The sequence below is a fragment of the Sinocyclocheilus anshuiensis genome, unplaced genomic scaffold, assembly GCF_001515605.1.
Source record: "Sinocyclocheilus anshuiensis isolate Anshui unplaced genomic scaffold, SAMN03320099.WGS_v1.1 scaffold1036, whole genome shotgun sequence".
Taxonomy (NCBI): Eukaryota; Metazoa; Chordata; class Actinopteri; order Cypriniformes; family Cyprinidae; genus Sinocyclocheilus; species Sinocyclocheilus anshuiensis.
The window spans coordinates 1,651,997-1,670,869 of record NW_015550226.1 but is presented as its reverse complement, the minus strand read 5'-3'; the positions used below and the strand labels follow the sequence as shown (position 1 = coordinate 1,670,869).

At 37.2% G+C, this 18,873-nt stretch overlaps 1 protein-coding gene across 1 annotated transcript in view; it reads right to left on the bottom strand.

The window, feature by feature from the left end:
• The window catches only part of grik2 (glutamate receptor, ionotropic, kainate 2), a 112,727-nt gene that overhangs the window by 46,827 nt on the left and 47,027 nt on the right, over nt 1-18,873 (bottom strand). The window contains exons 6-7 of the mRNA XM_016450454.1: nt 8,524-8,730; nt 2,539-2,762 (exon numbers count right to left, since the gene is read on the bottom strand). Of these exons, the coding sequence (XP_016305940.1) occupies nt 2,539-2,762; nt 8,524-8,730 (431 nt within the window). The remainder of the gene's footprint in view (nt 1-2,538; nt 2,763-8,523; nt 8,731-18,873) is intronic.

The following is an 18,873-nucleotide window of genomic DNA, read 5'->3' as shown; positions in this document are numbered from 1 at the left end:
GGGGGGGGGGTCTATGAGTGGTTATGAACATGGGCATGAGTGGTTATGAACGAATTACTGAAACGCATTTGTCCGTGTTTCACTCAGTTTCGAAGCGTGCTCACAGTAAGCTCTTGAGAAACAGTGTCTCTTCCGGAGCTCGGTACGGTTCAACTTGTTTTTTTAGTCTCGAGCTAGACTGTTCGACGTTCACATTACATGATTTGACAGATTTTTACGTACAAAGGGCGACAGCGCACTAAAATAAATGATCATTCATGTTTTCATAACCGCTGGCCAAATTCAAAAACGAAACTAAAATTAAATCTTCTTTGAGAGCAAGGGGCCCCCTGCTGTTTTGGGGGCCCTACGCAGCTTGCGGATTTTACGTATAGGGAGGATCGGCTCTGGCGATACCTTTAATCATTCTGCTCATTGGGGAGAGGTGTGCTATTAATAATCTAAGCCATTCGATTTATGATTTTCGCCTGGCAGACGATAAAAAAATACTAGATTTCTCAGATCCTAGACTGGCATTGAAGTAACCTGAGCCCTATCCAGGGACCTATGTCACAAGTGGTCCTTTTAACTTGGACCAATAAGAACCCTCCTAGCAAACACCCAGAACATTCTGTCAACTGCTCTGCAACTCATTAACAAGCGCTAAGAACACCTTATCACCCACTCTGAACATATTAGTATTGTAACAAAGGCAGGCACTAAATATACCATAGGTAGTTAACTATAATGCCTATTACCTCCACATATTTTCTTCAGAAAATATAAAAATCAAGTTATCATGGAATCAAAATGTGTACCTTAAAGGTATATATATATTTCTACCTAAGGTGTACATATTAGTATCTAAATAGTACATATTAGTACCTTTTGGAAAGGTATCACCTCAGTGATAGCTTTTGTGAGAGTGCAGCATCTAAAATGTAAGGTTTTCTGTGCGTGAAAATCTTAAAGAATATAGGCTACCAATGTATATGAAACTTTGTATGCTCATATAATACTGAATTAAAAGATAAGTTCATCTGAAACGGCTTTTCAACATATTTTCAGGCTTCATGAATCTTGCTTATTTTCCACATTGCTAATCTATTGTGGTGACACCTACTGTTCACAATCCAATCAATTTTCAGTGGATAAAATCTGGTTCAAATTGACATTTTCTCGCATTTGTTTCAAAACTGGTTGCAAACTTTAATCTATAAATAAGATATAATAATCATGCAAGATATATTTCTATTATATATTAAGGAATAGTGAGATAAGCTTGCCTCTGATAGGAATATGGTTTTACACGTACCACATTCACGATCAGATAAACAAAAAAAAAAAAACTTATTTGAAGCATTAGAATCAGAAGCAGCATTTGAGTATTGCATCAGCTGAATGATTTACAGCATCAAGGCAACGCTTGTTTTACGGCAAGAACCAGTGTCATAAGTAAGTATAACTCATTTCCAATTGAGACTTCCTCAGCTGTTTCATCACCTGCTTTCGCAGAAAAGAGAAGACAATTTGTAAGTAGAGGAAAACAACTGGAACAAAAACAAAGGCTGATATGCATTACAGATTCTGAGAAGAGGATAAATATTTGACTCTGATGAGAGGCACATACTGTAGCTCCTCTGCGTCAAGACAGGAAGACCAAAGCAACCCTTATAGCTCCTCTCTAGTGTGTTTGCTATGTGTGTGTGCTTCTTTCTCCCCTTTTCTCTTTTAACTCTTAGTTATCTCCTGTTCACAGCTGCAGGTATTTCATATTTATATAAATTTCCCAGGAAACGACTGAGCTGAACCTCATGACGTTTCATCATGTAAATAGTGTGAGAGTGGCATTTGGGATTCTTAATAGTTAACCAAAGTCAGGGGTGTCCAAACCTGTTCCTGGAGATCTGTTGTCCTGCAGAGTTGAGCTCCAACCCTAATTAAACACGCCTGGAGCAGTAAAACTCTGCAGAACGGTGGCCCTCCAGGAAAAGGATTGGACAGTTAAGACATAATTTACTCATACTCATTTTGGTCCATGCCCATAGAAGATTAAAGATCCGGAGCAGTTTTTTTTCCCCAACTAAAAGGAATGGAGGTCAGGGAGGTTGTCAAGCTCCAAAATGACAAGAAAAAGCAACATAAGAGCATCATAGTCCATATGACACTTGCTCTACTGTATATTATGCATTTATTCCTCATGCGAAACTATCATATGGCTTTTCTGAAGACTTGGAATATAATGCATGGGACATAAGGACATCGTTCATGATGATTTGACATTTTGAAATTATTTTTTTTTAGTCATTTTGAATCTTGGCAGGCTCATTTGATTTGAAGTATTGACTTTATTTGCTCCATGGGAAAAAGGTCATACAGATTTGGAATGATATGAGGGTGAGTAGATAATGTTAGAATTTTTATTTTTGGAAGAACCGTTCCTTTAAGGCCACTAAAGTTAAATCTAAGAGTGAACTGTTTCAGTTAGCATAAAATGTTAATGAGATGAGCTTATAATGTGGGGTATGTATATATATATATATATGGCTGGTATGTTACCTGGCTATGACAAACAGCACACAACTGACACCCAAGTAAGCGAGCAGAATATACATCCAGATGTCGGGGGACAGGGGGTTGAGAAAGGAGAACACCCCCTGGTTGGTGCCGTTGGGTTTGCGGTACAGTATACTTATCCCCAGCGTCATGAAGGGTTTGGAAAAGTCGATGACCTTCTCCCGCACATACGTGATGGCCAGGGGTGCCACTGCAAGATCAGCTTTCTGCCAACAAATAACGCACAGGGAAAAGAGCGATAGGCTTTAAATCAGGGCGAGCAGAAGCATTTAGAGGAAATCAAATTAAGAAAACAGGGCTTTTACACATCACACACTCTGCCCCACAGCGTTTAAGAGGAAATTTAAAGCCCTCTCGTGGACTCGCGCTCTCTCTCTTGATTTACCTGCTACTGTTTCAGCACTTACTAAAGCCTTTCGTGATTTACTGGGTCTAAGGGACCGGAGGAGCGCTGAACCGAATCCACTCTCTCAGCTACCTAACTAGACTAAAAAATGAAAATAGCAGTTATGAAAAAGGGAAAATGAAGGGGGTTAAAGTTTCTACACAGGTCTGAAGCTGTTGGCTCTCTGTCAGAAGCAGAAATAGCCTGTGTTTCTTAGCATACGTTTTCAGGGCCAGTTTGACCGTCATTTTTAGTCCACATCTAAAAATGTTGTAACAAATAAAAGGTGCATTCTTTGGTCATTTTTGTTATTGGTCATTTTTGTCATTTATCTTAAAATGCACACCGGTTTCCAAAAAGTCATGAGAAGATTTAGTGAAGTTGACAGAATTGGACATTCCGCTTGTTTCAATAATGACCATCCAACCTTATCTCTTAAGAAAACGTAATTATTTTACATTTTGACAAATTAGTGGTGAACTCATTCAATTTTTTATTTTATTTTTTGTACGGAAATGTCACTATTTTACTTTTTGATGAATTAGTGGTTAATTTGTTTGATTTCATTTGTATAAAAATAACATTTTACATTTTGACTAATTGGTGATCGCGTACAATTTTACGTAGCTATTTTATGCTTTGGAAAAATTAGTGGTGAATTTGTGTGATTTCATTGGTACAAAAACGTCACTATTTTATGTTTTGACAAATTGGTGGTGATTTTGTATGGTATCATCTGCACAAAAATGTCACTATTTTACATTTTGACGAATTAGTGGTGAATTTGTACAAATTCATTCGTACTAAACACATTTTAGAAAAAAAGACAAGGTCCACCTCTAAACCTCACTGTCACTGGAATAGACAGACTGTTTGAAATATGAGCAAATGAAACCAATTCGTCAAAATGTAAAATAGCTATGAGAGTGTGTAGGATCATTCCCTTGCCAATATCTATTAATTTTCTTATTACATCTAAGTTTGTGAGGTAAAGGATCACAAATAATGCTCATTACAGAAGCAGATTACTTCCTGGGAAGAAAAAGTAATGTGCATTTTTAAAATCCAATGTATTTACTATTAATACTACTGAAAACCTCTCACTTTCCCATTTGGGCCTATACTGTGTATACACTTCAAGCAAGCAACATCATACACCACGAACTAGATCACTCCCATTGTAATCATAAAAAGTTGTCTATATTTAAAGTCACTTCATACAAACTATGTTGGGGGGACAAATTGAGACACTACAAATTGGGGGAAAAGAAAAAGAAAAAATGCAAGCCAAGCATTTTAAGGCATAATAGGCACACTCCCAATGCAAATAATATTGCAAACGGTAGGCACTATAATTATGCTGATCATTTTAGCCTAAACAAATTGCAGTCTATGTAGAGCATTCCAGATCAGTCACTTAAGTGGTTCCATTTCCATTGGCTGCTGCCTCGGAAGGCAGATAATGACGCTCTAGGCAACCGCCTCGTTTGCCCTGCCTACACGAAAGCTACTCAACATGCCCTCAAATATTATCTTTTTTTGTTTGTTGTTGTGGCTTGCGTGATGTCGTCATCACTGTGACAACCGCAGCTGCAATAATCAAAACCATGTCTTCTTAGCATATCAGTGAGAAGTGTGACTGTATATACCATGTGAGGGCTGAAATGTGTCAACTGGTAGAGATTCTGCTGTACTGTTTATACCACTGTATATTCTCAGCAAGGAGGAAAAAAAAGACAAAAAAAGCAACTGCAAGCAGAAAACTATTGCATATAGTCTGTTCTGCTTCCAGTGCAGGCAGCTTAATTGTTTATAATGGGGGAAATTGAGATGTGATGCTTTACTCATGTCCATTGTAAACATACCATAACAAGTTGTTTACAGATGGCAAGCAACAATGCAGCTTTTCACATGTGTATTTCACAGGTGTTTTGGGTCAGTAAGATTTTTGGTGACACTTTAAGGGCAACATTCTCACAATTAACTAGTTGCTCATTAGCATGTATGTTACTAGCATATTAGCTGTTTATTAATAATTATAAAGCACATATTAATGCCTTATTCTGTATGATACTATTTTAGATCCCGTAATCCAACCCCATAGCTAAATTTAACAACTACCTTACTAACTATTAATAAGCAGCAAATTAGGAGTTTATTGAGGCAAAAATCATAATTAATAGTTAGTTAATAGAGAGAATTGCTCCCTAATCTAAAGTGTGACCAGATCTGTTTTTCTTGCACTCATCAAGGATGCATTTGTTTGATCAAAAATACAGTAAAATAAGTAATATTCTAAAATATTATTAAAACTTAAAATAACTTTCCGTTTTACTGTATTTTTAATAATCTATTCCTGTTAAGCTGCATTTTCAGGAGCCATTAAGGCCCATTCACACAAAAGATGATAATGATAATGATATAGTTTTAAAAATCATTCTAAATTGAAAAGAATAGCAGAATCCACACAATAAACTATAATGATAATGACACAGAGGAACGGTATATTTTTTCAGCTAATAAAACATTGGCAGACAATAAAAATTCATCCTGTTTTAAAGAGCTTGAACATTCAAATCGGCAGATGACAAAACTGCAGTGTGTGCTTATAATAAACAGAACGGTATTGTGCATTAGTGTGGACGCTAATATAGTTATTATAGTTATCTATATAGTTATCGATCTTTACAAAAACAGGCCATTACTCCAGTCTTTAGTATCATGTGATCCTTCTGAAATCATTCCAATATGCTGATTTGGTGTATTATTATTAATGTAAAAAAACAAACAAAAACAAAAAACACCAAAAAAACGTTTGCTGCTTAACAGTAACGTACAGTATACAATGTATAACACTTTCAAATGTGGCTTATACAATCAAACTTATAACTTGAGAATTTTGCTTTAAACTCAACTGTGAAGTTATCATTCATTCATTCATTCATTCATTCATATGATGAATAATTGTGTGCCTCTCAAACTCCTGGTCCAAAAGATTCCAAAAAGAATCCTGGTCTACACTTTTTCAAAGTATTTTAAATACTGCATAATCGTTTTGAGCCCTTACACTTATTTTAAAGGTATATGACTTAAGATTTAAATGACACATTTTCAAGCCTAGTACTGAGGATTCATTGTTTGACTCCGGGTCGGATTTACCTCTTTTTGTGACATAGGCAAAACAAATTTTTGGGCCTGATTTCGGTACATATAAAAGGTTGAAGACATGGAAATAGTTTGTCATTTTTACCCTATTGTTTGTTATATTTATTTTCTCAATGTCTTCAGGGGTTTTGGTTCTTCTACTGTTGTAGATATCCCATAGTATAACAGAAAATATTATATATCTCTTCATTGTGTTTAGGCCCCCCTGGATGAGCGAGCATAGGCAAGTGCCTAGAATGCCTATGCATAAATCCAGTCCTGGTTTGACTACAGTATGATGAATCTGAGATTAAACCCGGTACAATTTCAACATGATAAAAAAAAACATCCGTTCTGACACGGTAAGGCCGTTATTCCTCCTCCAGAACTGATGGAGGGTCTGCTGTCGAAACGCTGACACCAGCTAAGACGGCTGTGCCCCTAAAACTGACATTTAGTTCAATGTCACTACTTTTAGTGTTAGAATTGGTATAATTTCATTCAAAATAAAGGCTTCCGTCTAGAATTATTGAATTGTCTATAATTATTCCCAGAGGGGGCAAATTAATGCCAGAAGTGAGCAGATGTTGTCTCGCTACCTTCCTTTTTTTTTTCTTCTAAAGTCCTTGACAAGATATTTTTATCTCTAGCACATCAATGTACTGGTCTATAATTATTCCCAGAGGGGGCAAATTAATGCCAGAAGTGAGCAGATGTTGTCTCGCTACCTTCCTTTTTTTCTTCTAAAGTCCTTTGACAAGATATTTTTATCTCTAGCACATCAATGTACTGGCAAACTGCAAACTCCTGAATGCTCTGAAAGCTTGTCAAGGCCAATTACAGTCTGTCCTTCTCTCGTCTTGTGGAGGGTGGCCGGGGAATGTTACGACAACACACACATATACACCCTCCGCTTTCACACCAGAGGATCCGACCATGACCAATTGAGGAGCAGTGACTAAGAGATATGTCTGATGTATCGGTTGGAGCAATGGATACTATTGGATACTGGGTGTGCTGCACTCTTCTCAGCAATGTGTTTATTCCTATCTTAGTCTTTGCGGAATCTAATGAGGGTGTCGAAGGGCAGTGTTTGTGAAAGTGCGTGTGCTTAATAAGCTCTATGGGGGGAAACTAATGCCAGATTTTTCACTTTGTGTCCTCTCGGCAGTATGTGCTCGTGTTTTATTTTATCGCATTTTGTACCATCTGCTATGATTGCACACATGCACTGTTAATCTTATTTTCATATCTGTTTCCTCTTTACGCTGAAAGCATCTCCTTTCATTGTATAATCTTGACAAATCCCTTCTGCAGTATGGTGGGAATGTGTCAGGATTCTGCACCATCCTGAATTGAATTAGGGATGCCTTATAAATTACACTACAATTTCTTAAAAATGTAATTCAATTTGAATTGAGGCAGCAAACAGGAGGCAAAATTCAAATTTCAGTTCAAAGAAGTAGAATTAAGATGGAAGGATATTCAAAGAAATGTATACAACTGCAGTGTAGTTTTTAATAATAATAAAATGTCATGTTATTTGTAGTATGAATACACACAACATATGGGAAAGAGATGAGTTTGAATTTGTACAAAATTTGGGGGTACGCTTTTTTTTTTTTTTTTTTAATCTTAAAGAAATTAATGCTTTCATTGAGCAAGGACATGTCAATGTTCTGTTGATCAAAAGTGACATGAAAGAGTTTTATAATGTTACAGAAGAGTTTAAATAAATGCTGTGCTTCAAACTTTATATTCAGCAAAAAATTGAGGAAAAAAATATGTTTTCAACATTGATAATTATATGAAATGTTTCCTGAGCAGATAGTCTGCATTTCAGAATTATTTCTGAAGGATCATGTGACATAGAAAACAGGAATAAATAACATTTAAAATATATTGAAATATATATATAAAACTTGTTTTAAATTGTCATATTAATGTATATTTTTTAATTAATATATTTCATAATGATGTTTTTGTTGACAAATGCAGCAAATCCAGCCTTGTTGAGTACAGACACTAATTTTGCACTATTTTTGATGCACTTTATGTATTGCTGTATGAAAGAAATCAAATTTGCTTTAATGGTTTTGATAGTACTGAGAAATAAATCAGTCTAATCAGTTTAGGGAAACATCAGGGAATACATTTAATTAGTCAAAATTAATGATTATTATTTGTCTCAAAGCTTTTGTGTGATTATGCTGGATTTCTTTGAATTGCTATTCAATAAACTTTTCTTCCAGTTTTTTTTTTTTCAATTTTAAATTCTAACATCTTTGGTGTGGGCAGGGGGTGACCAAATCTATACATATGCACATTGATGCTTTGAAAGGGAGCCAATTTTACTCAACCTTGCAGGGTTGTACAGAGTGGAAAACAGCCAACCTGAGTGCAATAAAAACAGTATTGGATTGTGGAGTCTGACTTACATGGTCCATCAGTTCTCGGATCATGCCGTTCCACTGGCCCGTGCTCTCTTCCTGCGCTCCGTACTTGCCATCCTCCACCAGTCGCACTTCGTAGGTGAAGCCCAGGATGGCAGCCAGCTCTCGCAGCAGGTCGATGCAGAAGCCCTCGAAGCGATCGTTACCGTATAGCGGCTTGTCTGACTTCTTGAACATCACGTAAGGCTCTTCCTGTGGAGAGAGAAGACATTGTGCTCTAATTTTCAGAAATATGTCTGATATATGTCTGATAGGGCAATGATAATATAATATAATATAATATAATAATAAGCACATTTTTTAATTTTACTATAAAAAAAAATTTATATCTGTGTTTTTTGTCTATACAGTCAAAGTCAATTGGTTACAATGTTTAAACATCAACATTCTTCAAAATATCTTCTTTTGTGTTTCACAGAATAAAGTAATGCATTCAGATTTGGAACAACATAAGGGTGAGTAAATGATGTCCATTTTTATTTATGGTTGAACTGTTCCTTTAACATGCAGTTAACTATTGTAATGCATGAGCAACAAATCAGCAATATAAGACAGCTGATCTTGGCAATATAAATGCAGATATCTGGTTCAGACTACAGGAAGCTGGTGTGAACAGATCCTTCTATACCACTGAGACTATTCAGGAAAATATGTTGTGCCAGGGGAGCTGCAGCAGAGAGAGATAAGCGCTTTCCCGCCCCCACGCTGCTTTACCACCCGCATATTCACGGTCCTAATGAACCAATGAGAGGCAGCCTGTTCACAGCAGGAGCCCGACATAGAAACAACAGTTCCTCTCATGCATCAATGTTTTTTTTTTTTTTTTCATAAATTCTCTGAAATTTGAAAACATTGTCAGTTCAGCCACCTTAAGACCTGTACACAACAAGCACAACTATTTACAAAAAAAAGCATGTTGATCATTCAGCTTTAATACAAAAAGTGCCATTGAACAATAAAGGTATTACATTACTCACATTCATACTATATAAAATATAAAACTCATCTGATAATACATATATTGCCTGTTTTAATGCAGAGAAATAGAACTACACAATATTTCTGATACACAAAGTAGACAAAGTAAGAAAGTCCTTCTTCACTATAATGCAGTGTTAATGTTCATCTTAATTAAAATGCAAGGTAATTTATCTCAGATTAACAAGAAAAAAAATATTATTTTTGAGTTTATAGAACATATTATGTTTGATGAAAGCACGGACCAACTTTAGCTGTTCGATTAATTAAGCATACACTGAAAAAAAATGGATTACAAAACAATTTTTACTCAGAATATGCTATTATTATTATTATTATTATTAAAGCAACTGTACTTCATTGAAAATCAAGCACTGTCATTCACATCTAACTGGAATGGCAGCTCCAGACACATGACCCAGAGGCTTGCATCCTATTGGCTGGTGAGTGTTATTAAAAAGAAATTGACCTACAGGGTGACACAACCCCTTGCTTTGCCGTCAGATCAAATTATGTCACTGCTGTAAACAGGTTTATAGGAATGCACCATTTTGTTTTCAGCTGACAAAGGTCATAGATCTGTTGCCACAGCTGCTTTCATTTTTGTTGTCCATTAAAAACAGTACATTTTTAATATGTACAATTTTGTACCTTTAAGGTACTAATATGTACACTTTAGGTACTAATATGTACCTTTAAGGTACCGATATGCACCCTTTAGTTACAAAGGCATACCTTTTGAAATAAATACTGCCCCAGTGACAGCTTGTGTACTTTTTTTTCCTTCTTCTTTTTTTCTGATGAAGGATGAAGGAGGGATTTAATCCATATCTAAAGATCAGAATATCATAGAGACTTGGGCTGGCCTCTTTTGAAACAGCCATTTAAGTAACCACCCAAAACACCTTAGAAACTGCATATGAATGCCGAACACCTTAGCAACACAGTGAGAACCCTTAGCAACTGCATAACAATGCACTGGCAATCACCATAGCATCATGTCGGTGAGTTTCTATAGAAATGCAGCAGTCACAGTTTATTTTGTGAAATGTCAAAATCTAGTTTCATGTTTCATCTATGTCTGGTCATGAATTCCGCTTGACTAAATTACTCTTGGTGCATGAGGTTTTGGCCAGAGCTCTAAATCAAAACAGAGCCAATGAGAGCTTTTACATGAGAGCTCTGAGATGTTAGCGGACTGGCAGACAAGGAACCTGTGTTGCTTCCAGCTCAGTCAGAGCTACCTTTAGTTTATGAACACTGACCAGATGCTCCTTCTAGTGTTCAGATCAGATTTTCATTGGCCAAAAGCTGTGTCAAATAACCCCCGGTGAGCTCTTTGTACTTGAGCGTTGTTTGTGCGTATGTGTTTTTCCATAGAAACAGTGCTGAAATTGGACAGAGTTGCTCACAGAAAGCGATAATATTTCATAACTGCCTGAGCTTTTTAAACACACGTAGCACTTTGACTTGAAGCTGAACACTCAGTGAGCGCCGCTGCTTTCTTTTCCATTTGGCTTTTGTTTGTGAATGATTTTACATTCAGCTGGGTTTCATTTAGAGTGCTAAGCTCAAACATCTGCGAGATCCACCAGTCTGTGCAGCCAACGTATCATTCAGAAGAGTGGCATTTTGCTTGCAAATGGGTTTTTAATTAGTTTGATGATTTTACAATAATTTTTGGATAATTTTAAAACGCATTCCTTAGCATTGTCTTTTTCTATACTTGTCCTCTCTTCTTCCAACTAAAATGTCTATTTGTGATGAAAGACAGGGAATGAGAGAGCGTATACTTGGAAGCCCGTCTTTGTGTGAATACGCATGTTTACGCAGATCATTCAAGGTCAGAATGCTGCAGTGGCTGATGGGTAGGACAGCTAACCACAACTCTGAAAAAGATGCATCTTACTAACTGAAAATGCTCTGGAATGCTTTGAAGTACTTGTGAAATGTTTCACGGAAAAATAGCAGGAGATACATTGCGTTTTCTCAAGTGCCAGAGGTCTCTGATTAATGTTGCTGAAAACCTGCTATTTCTGCATAACAAACCTCCCTTGATCAACAATGTGAATTTGGAGATGTCTGCACTTTGCTGCGGCAACCTCAAAAACACTTCAAAAGTTTGTTAAAAGTCATCAAAAAGCAACTTCGTCATGAGATCTATTTCACATTGAACGCATTTTACATAAATCTCACAAAACCTGTCAAGATGTAGGGATCATATTGCACTCCAAATCAAAAGACAAAAATAGGATATTATATTTTGCCTAAGGAAACAAAGCCCATTTGAAAACCATTAAGATGTTTTGCACTGCAACATTGTTTGGATGTGATAATAGTTACATTCCAAACATTATGGGCCACTGCTTAATTTAAGGGTGGGACTCCACTGCCACAGGCCTAATGAGTATGTCATTTAAGACCATATTTCACAACATTAGATCAAAAGATCAGAACAATCCCATATATGCTCCTGGAAAGTGAATGAAAGTGGACAAAATATACCAGGTGTAAACAGGGCCTAAATGCATTGATGCACTGCATTCAGTTCTGTTTGTTATCATCAAACTCTATAATTTATAATCATTATACAAACATATTTTGATACACTAGACAATAATAGACTTGACAAGAACATCTGAGACAAGGGCAGAGTTTAATCCTAGTCTTGCATTCTAATAAACATAGCTCTTTATGCTAAGAATATCATATAATTGATGTTTCTTCTATTGTAAGTTGCTTTGGATAAAAGTGTTTGCTAAATGCATGAATGCAAATGTAATGTAAATGTAATTGTGTTACATTTCTGTCTAAGAAGCATCCAACCTGCCTCAGACAATTTACACTACAGCCACCTCAGGAACAGCAACTATTGCATCTAAACTCATAAAAGAGCAATTGAGAGAATAAAAACTCTAATTAAACCTGTAATACATTCAGCAGATGGGAAAGAAACAGCCCCTAAAAGCTAAGTCACCTTCCATTACTTGCCATCTAATTAAAAATAGGAATATTTTGACTATTGGAAACAAATGATAAAGTAATTTTTCTTTTTGTCCAAGCAGTTGTCCCCACATGTCTCAAGTCCATCACTATCACCCCAGTACCAAATAAGTCACCTGTGTCCTGCCTAAATGACTATTGTTCCATAGCTCTGACCCCAATCATGATGAAGTGCTTTGAGAGGTTAGTCATGCACCATATCAAATCCAATCTCCCCAAAACACTCGACCCGCTCCAGTTTGCATACCGTCCAAACCGCTCCACGGACGATGCCATTTCCTCCACCTGCCTCTTACCCACTTAGAAAACAAAGACTCATGTTAGAATGCTGTTCATTGACTTCAGCTCAGCATTCAACACAATAATTCCACAACAGCTCATCAACAAACTAAACCTGCTGGGCCTAAATACCTCCCTCTGTAATTGGATCCTGGACTTTCTTGCCAGAAGACCTCAGTCAGTCCGTGTCGGCCACAACACCACCACCACTACCACACTGAGAACAGGTGCCCCACAAGGCTGTGTGCTCAGCCCGCTGCTCTTCACGCTGCTGACCCACGACTGCACTGCCAAGTTCAGCTCCAACCACATCATCAAGTTTGCTGATGACACAACTGTGGTAGGTCCCATCAACAACGATGCTGTTTGCTGAGCCCCCTGCTCTTCATGCTGCTGACCCACGACTGCACTGCCAAGTTCAGCTCCAACCACATCATCAAGTTTGCTGATGACACAACTGTGGTAGGTCCCATCAACAACGATGAAACACCCTACATAAAGGAAGTGGCACAACTGGTTGAACGGTGTGGGGCAAACAACCTGTCCCTCAATGTGAGTAAGACAAAGGAGGTTGTGATTGACTTCAGGAGAAACTCTGTTGACCACCCCCCACTGACCATCGACTCGACAGCTTGGATGTGGTGAGAGTCAGCAGCACTAAATTCCTGGGGGTGCACATAACAGAAGACATCACCTGGACCACCAACACTACATCACTCTCCAAGAAGGCTCCACTTCCTGCGCCGACTTAAAAGAGCAAGTCTCCCTCCACCCATCCTTACCACATTCTACAGGGGAACCATTGAGAGCGTGCTGACCAGCTGCATCACTGTCTGGTACGGGAACTGCAGTGCTGCTGATCGCAAGACCCTACAGTGGACAGTGAACACAGCTGCAAAGATCATCAGTGCCCCTCTCCCCTCCATTCTGGATATTTTCCACAGCTCTTGCCATCAGGAAGACGGTACCGGAGCATCAGAGCCCACTCTGCAAGACTGCTCAACAGCTTTTTTCCCCAGGCTGTGAGAGCCCTCAATTTCAATCACCTCACCCCCTCTGAAACCTCATCCACAACCCTAGCTCCTCAAACCAGGATCCTCTCTCCCCCCATCCCACCACACCACATTCACCACATGAAAACGGTTGACAACCTCAAGAACATTGTGCAATTCTGAGTGTGCTACACACAGGTGAGTGGGCTGGACAAACCACCTGTAGAAAAACACACTTTCCTCTTTATATACACCAGACACTTTCTTATAAACACTACATGTTTCAAGGAAAACATTGTGTAATTCTTAGTGTGTTACACACAGGTGAATGGGCTGGACAAACCACCTCTGACTTGTGAATGCACCACAAATCACATTGCACTACTTGCTTCTTAACCTTTAATACCTCTTTTGCACGATATCATGTACAGTTATTATGTAAATTACTTGTATAGTCTGTCTTAGGTTATGTGTATGTATAATCAACTATTTATAGTATACTGTATGTATAGTTAGACTACCACTTCAGATAGTTAGCTATGTAGGTCTAAAAATTGTTCTTACGTCTAGTGTTGTATGTTTATATTTATGTAGCACCGTGGTCCTGCGAGACACAACATTTCGTTCCACTGTATGAAAGTGAAGTGACGTGTGGCCAAGTATGCTGTCCCATACTCAGAATTTGTGCTCTGCATTTAACCCATCCAAGTGCACACACACAGCAGTGAACACACACACACACACCGTGAACACACACCCAGAGCAGTGGGCAGCCAATGCTGCGGCGCCCGGGGAGCAGTTGGGGGTTCGGTGCCATGCTCAAGGTCTCACCTCAGTCATGGTATTGAAGGTGGAGAGAGCACTGGTTATGCAATTCCGCCGGACCTGAGACTCGAACCCACGACCTTCGGGTTACAAGTATGACTCTCTATCCATTAGGCCACGACTGCCCTATGTCCATATATGTAGCAGAATGAAAATAAAGCTTGACTTGAAATGATACTGGTTCATTTGTACCTTTTTTTTTTAAATAAACCACAGTTTTATCAATTTGTTGTGAAGCTGTTACTCTGAGAAATATCTGGAGGTGAAGGCGGCTATTAAATCCAGTTGGAAAGCTGCACACGACACTGCGCTGCTGTTTTCTGAACTCAGCAACCCCAGACTGCTGCCTGAAGTTGTGATGCTGAAAACATTCAGCTATTAATCACAGACCTGGAGAACAAAACAGATAAGATAAGAAATAAGAAAAAAATGGAACTGTATTGTGATGTGCGAGTAAACTATTCCTCGGAAGCCTACAGTACATTCACTGGCCATCTGATGCAGACTGCACACAAAACAGCAAGAAGAAACTGCACACACAGATGGACTGGTTCTACATAGTTTCCGGCAGTTTGAGTGTACCAGTCAGGTTTTTTCTTTTTTTCTTTTTCACAACATAGGCTCATTGGAAATACGTGTCTCTACATTTCTGAAAAACTAAAAAAAACAAAAAAAACGTACCTATACATATGAATAACTGCAGTTTCCAGATGAAATAAACACTAGAGGCAGCAAAACTCCGGCAACTTTTATTCCTTTTCACACAACGTATGATTTGCAGGACCACAGTTTCGATTAATAAAGCTTATTAAAAAATTAATAAGATTAAATAAATAATTAATTAATTTTGCACAATTACTTGAGGAATATCATGTTATGAGTCATAACATTATGTTTGAATGTTAGCGTCACATATCCAGCTTCACATGTATGGGTTTTCATATTCATATTTCATATTCATATTTCATATTTTGGGTTAGTCAGGCAATCTCACATTTATTTTATACAACAGCTCAATAAATAAGTTAATATGCTGTGACTTACAGCTTTGGAGTTCGACACTAAATAAATCTCCTTTTTTGAATGAATCAGCTGAGTGAATAATTAAATTACCTATTCATAAAGACAGTCATTAGCTATGTTTCCATCCACCTATTTTTATGCGCATTTTGGAATATCGCATAAAAAAACGCTGGATGGAAATCCCAAGATGCGCATAAATTCTAAAAATGTGCATTAAAAACTTATACGCACAATTGAGTGGGATAAACTTTTTATGCGCATTTTTATGCGAAAAAATGCGCATTAACTACGATGGAAACACTTTACCGAATAAATTCCACAAAGCGCATCAAAAAAGTCATGTGACTTGCGCGATGGGACGGGAAAACCTGACTAACCAGCAGACCGATCTCGTTCCACAGCATCTAAAATGTTGTTTTGGTTGTTCTGAAATGCCTGAGCAAAGTGTGTCATCAAAGTATTTCTGTATAATTGTCTTAAACGACTGCGTTCCCAAACAGCAGCATCCGCCTCTGAAAGCAATGACCGCAGTTATTGTTTCATCTGCTCACTCTGAGATGCAAGTAATTTATCATACGGGATAACTTGACTAACCAGCGGACCGATCTCATTGAACAGCATCTGGAATGTTGTTTTGGTTGTTCTGAAATGCCGGAGCAAAGCCTGTCATCAAAGTATTTCTGTATTATTGTCTTAAACGACTGCGTTCCCAAACAGCAGAAATCCACCTCCGAAAGCAATGACTGCATTCATTGCATTTCGCCTGCTTGCAATAATTCATCATATATGAAAATTATTATATTAAGTGGCTTCTCCTACTTTTCTTAGTGATATATAGTGCCGGTTGATCAGTAAGTGACGATTTTGTTCTCTTTGACTCGTGGGATGGAAACGGTGCTTTATTTGCAAATGTTTTATGCGATATTCCAGTTTGCGCACAAGTTTAAATCACATTTTTGGATGGAAACATAGCTTGCTTCATTCCTGAATGAATCAGCCTTTTTTAATGAATTAGTCAAATGAATGATCCAATGACTCGACGACTAACTGACAGTGACTTGCTGCCACCTAATGGCAGTTTTGGTTTTATATTTTATCATTTTTTTATATTACTTTATATTTCTATACCAAAAAAATATTATTATCTCATAACAGTGATTATGTAATTTAAGTAGCAGTGTAAATGCATTTATACCACCTTGCTTATACCTTTTGCTGCATTAAATAGTTTGTGTAAATGCTACTTCAGATGCAACCTCTGCATTGCAAAACATGGATAGATTTCTTGATACTTGTTTAATTTGATTGTTAACAACCCTATGGTGTCATATTATTCTAAGTGTAGTTATTGATTACATTTATTGACAAAAAAGTTGACACATTCATAAGGTTAGGAAAAAATGCCCTTATACAGTCAAAGGTGAACCGTCAATGAAATGTTTTGCTTCCTATTACAGTGATAATGTACTCTCAACTCTTCTTTTGTTACTTTTTTTAGAAAACCTGCAGCATGTTTGCTCACAGTCTATTAATAACAATTCAGAGGCAAACCTGCGGGCATTAAACTATAATGCAAGGACTGACATTCACCGCTCAGCATTCACCCCTCCCAGCAGTCTCCTCTCACACTTTCTCTCCTTTCATTCATGACAGCTTTGATCATTGGCCGCCTGACTCGGGCAACTAGCATTTGGAGCATTTAATGCATTCTGATCGGCCACTGAAAGTGAATGAAAACACTCACACTACACTAAGCTTAAGATAAATAGTTTTGGAAGGTTCTTTCAGGGTTATCATTAACTAAATCTAAAACCATTTTAAAAATCATTACATGAAATTAAAATATTGATTATTATTATTATTATTATTATTATTATTATTAGGCTGATGAGAGAATACCAACATGATATTTAGAGCATAAGAAAACATTTAAATTAATCTCCAATGTCACAAATCATCTCATATTCAGAGTTGTAAATGTGAACTTGTCTCACACTTAAGTAAATTAGGCTTTTCAAAGCCAATAAAGAAAATCCATTCCCCTCTTGCTGACATTAAGTCGTGTTGCTGTTTTTAACAATTCTCTACAATTGGGAAAATTTGCATATATTTTAATTTGAAATCTCTAAATATTTTCCAATATTTGAAACAGTTGCACCATTTGACAGCAAGTCCATCATCAGAAACTATGACTGATGCAACAGTGAAGGAATGTAGAGGCATAAAGGAGTGAGAGATTTTTCTTTTCTTTTTTTTCTGACTCAGAATACTGTCGTTCTGCATGATCAAAAGGACAAAAAATGAAGACGTGGAAATTCAGAAATGCAGAGTTTGCCACAAATGTCAAATTTAGATTGATTGTTTCCTGTGACACTAAACCTGTTCACCTCTATGCTGTCATTTTATTTTCATCCATTCAATAAAAAGGCAATTTTAATGCAAGTTTGTGACATTTCTGTGAATATTTTGATGTGATTTTCCAATAGAGTTGGGACAAGCAGATCAAAAACATTTTGTGTATATGCTTTGACACAATACACAATTGCGAGAAAAGTGCATGTGTTTCATTTCCACCTGCTTCTACATTTTGGGGTAAACATTCTTCATATTCACATAATCTGTTTTATTAATTTAGGAGGTATAAATACCCTTAAAGTGTAAGAATTAAACTCCAAATCAACAGCATGCCGGTCTAACAAACCATTCGCTCGACCACTGTGCATCACAAGCCACTGATAGTTCAACGCAGATAAATGCAGCAGCAAGTTCTTTAAGTGTCAATTAAGTGTCAATCCGTTTTGTGTCAGTTGCATTGCACAATGGAGTAGATGATAGCTCACAGTTTTTTCTGCTGTATTTGTTGCTCTTAGCTTTCAGGGAAAAAAGAAATTAGAGCCATCAGTGTTGCACATTTACAACTCGGTATACTGAGCACACTCACAAATAAATCACAATGACGGCGATGAGCAAAATACAACATTCACACTTTGGGGATCAGAACAGGGTCACACTGGAAATCTGTTATTAAAGTCCTAAACCTAAAACCTTTTTTTTTTTAAAGAAAAGTTTAAAATACATTTTATGAAAAGTGCTGCAATATGTTACTACTTAAATAAGAAAGCAAAAAAAAACAGATCTTGTATTACATACAACTTGTATTCACACAATCACAAAAAGATTGCCAACATCTTCTATATAAATCTACCCAAAAAAAAAAAAAAAAAAAAAAATCCAT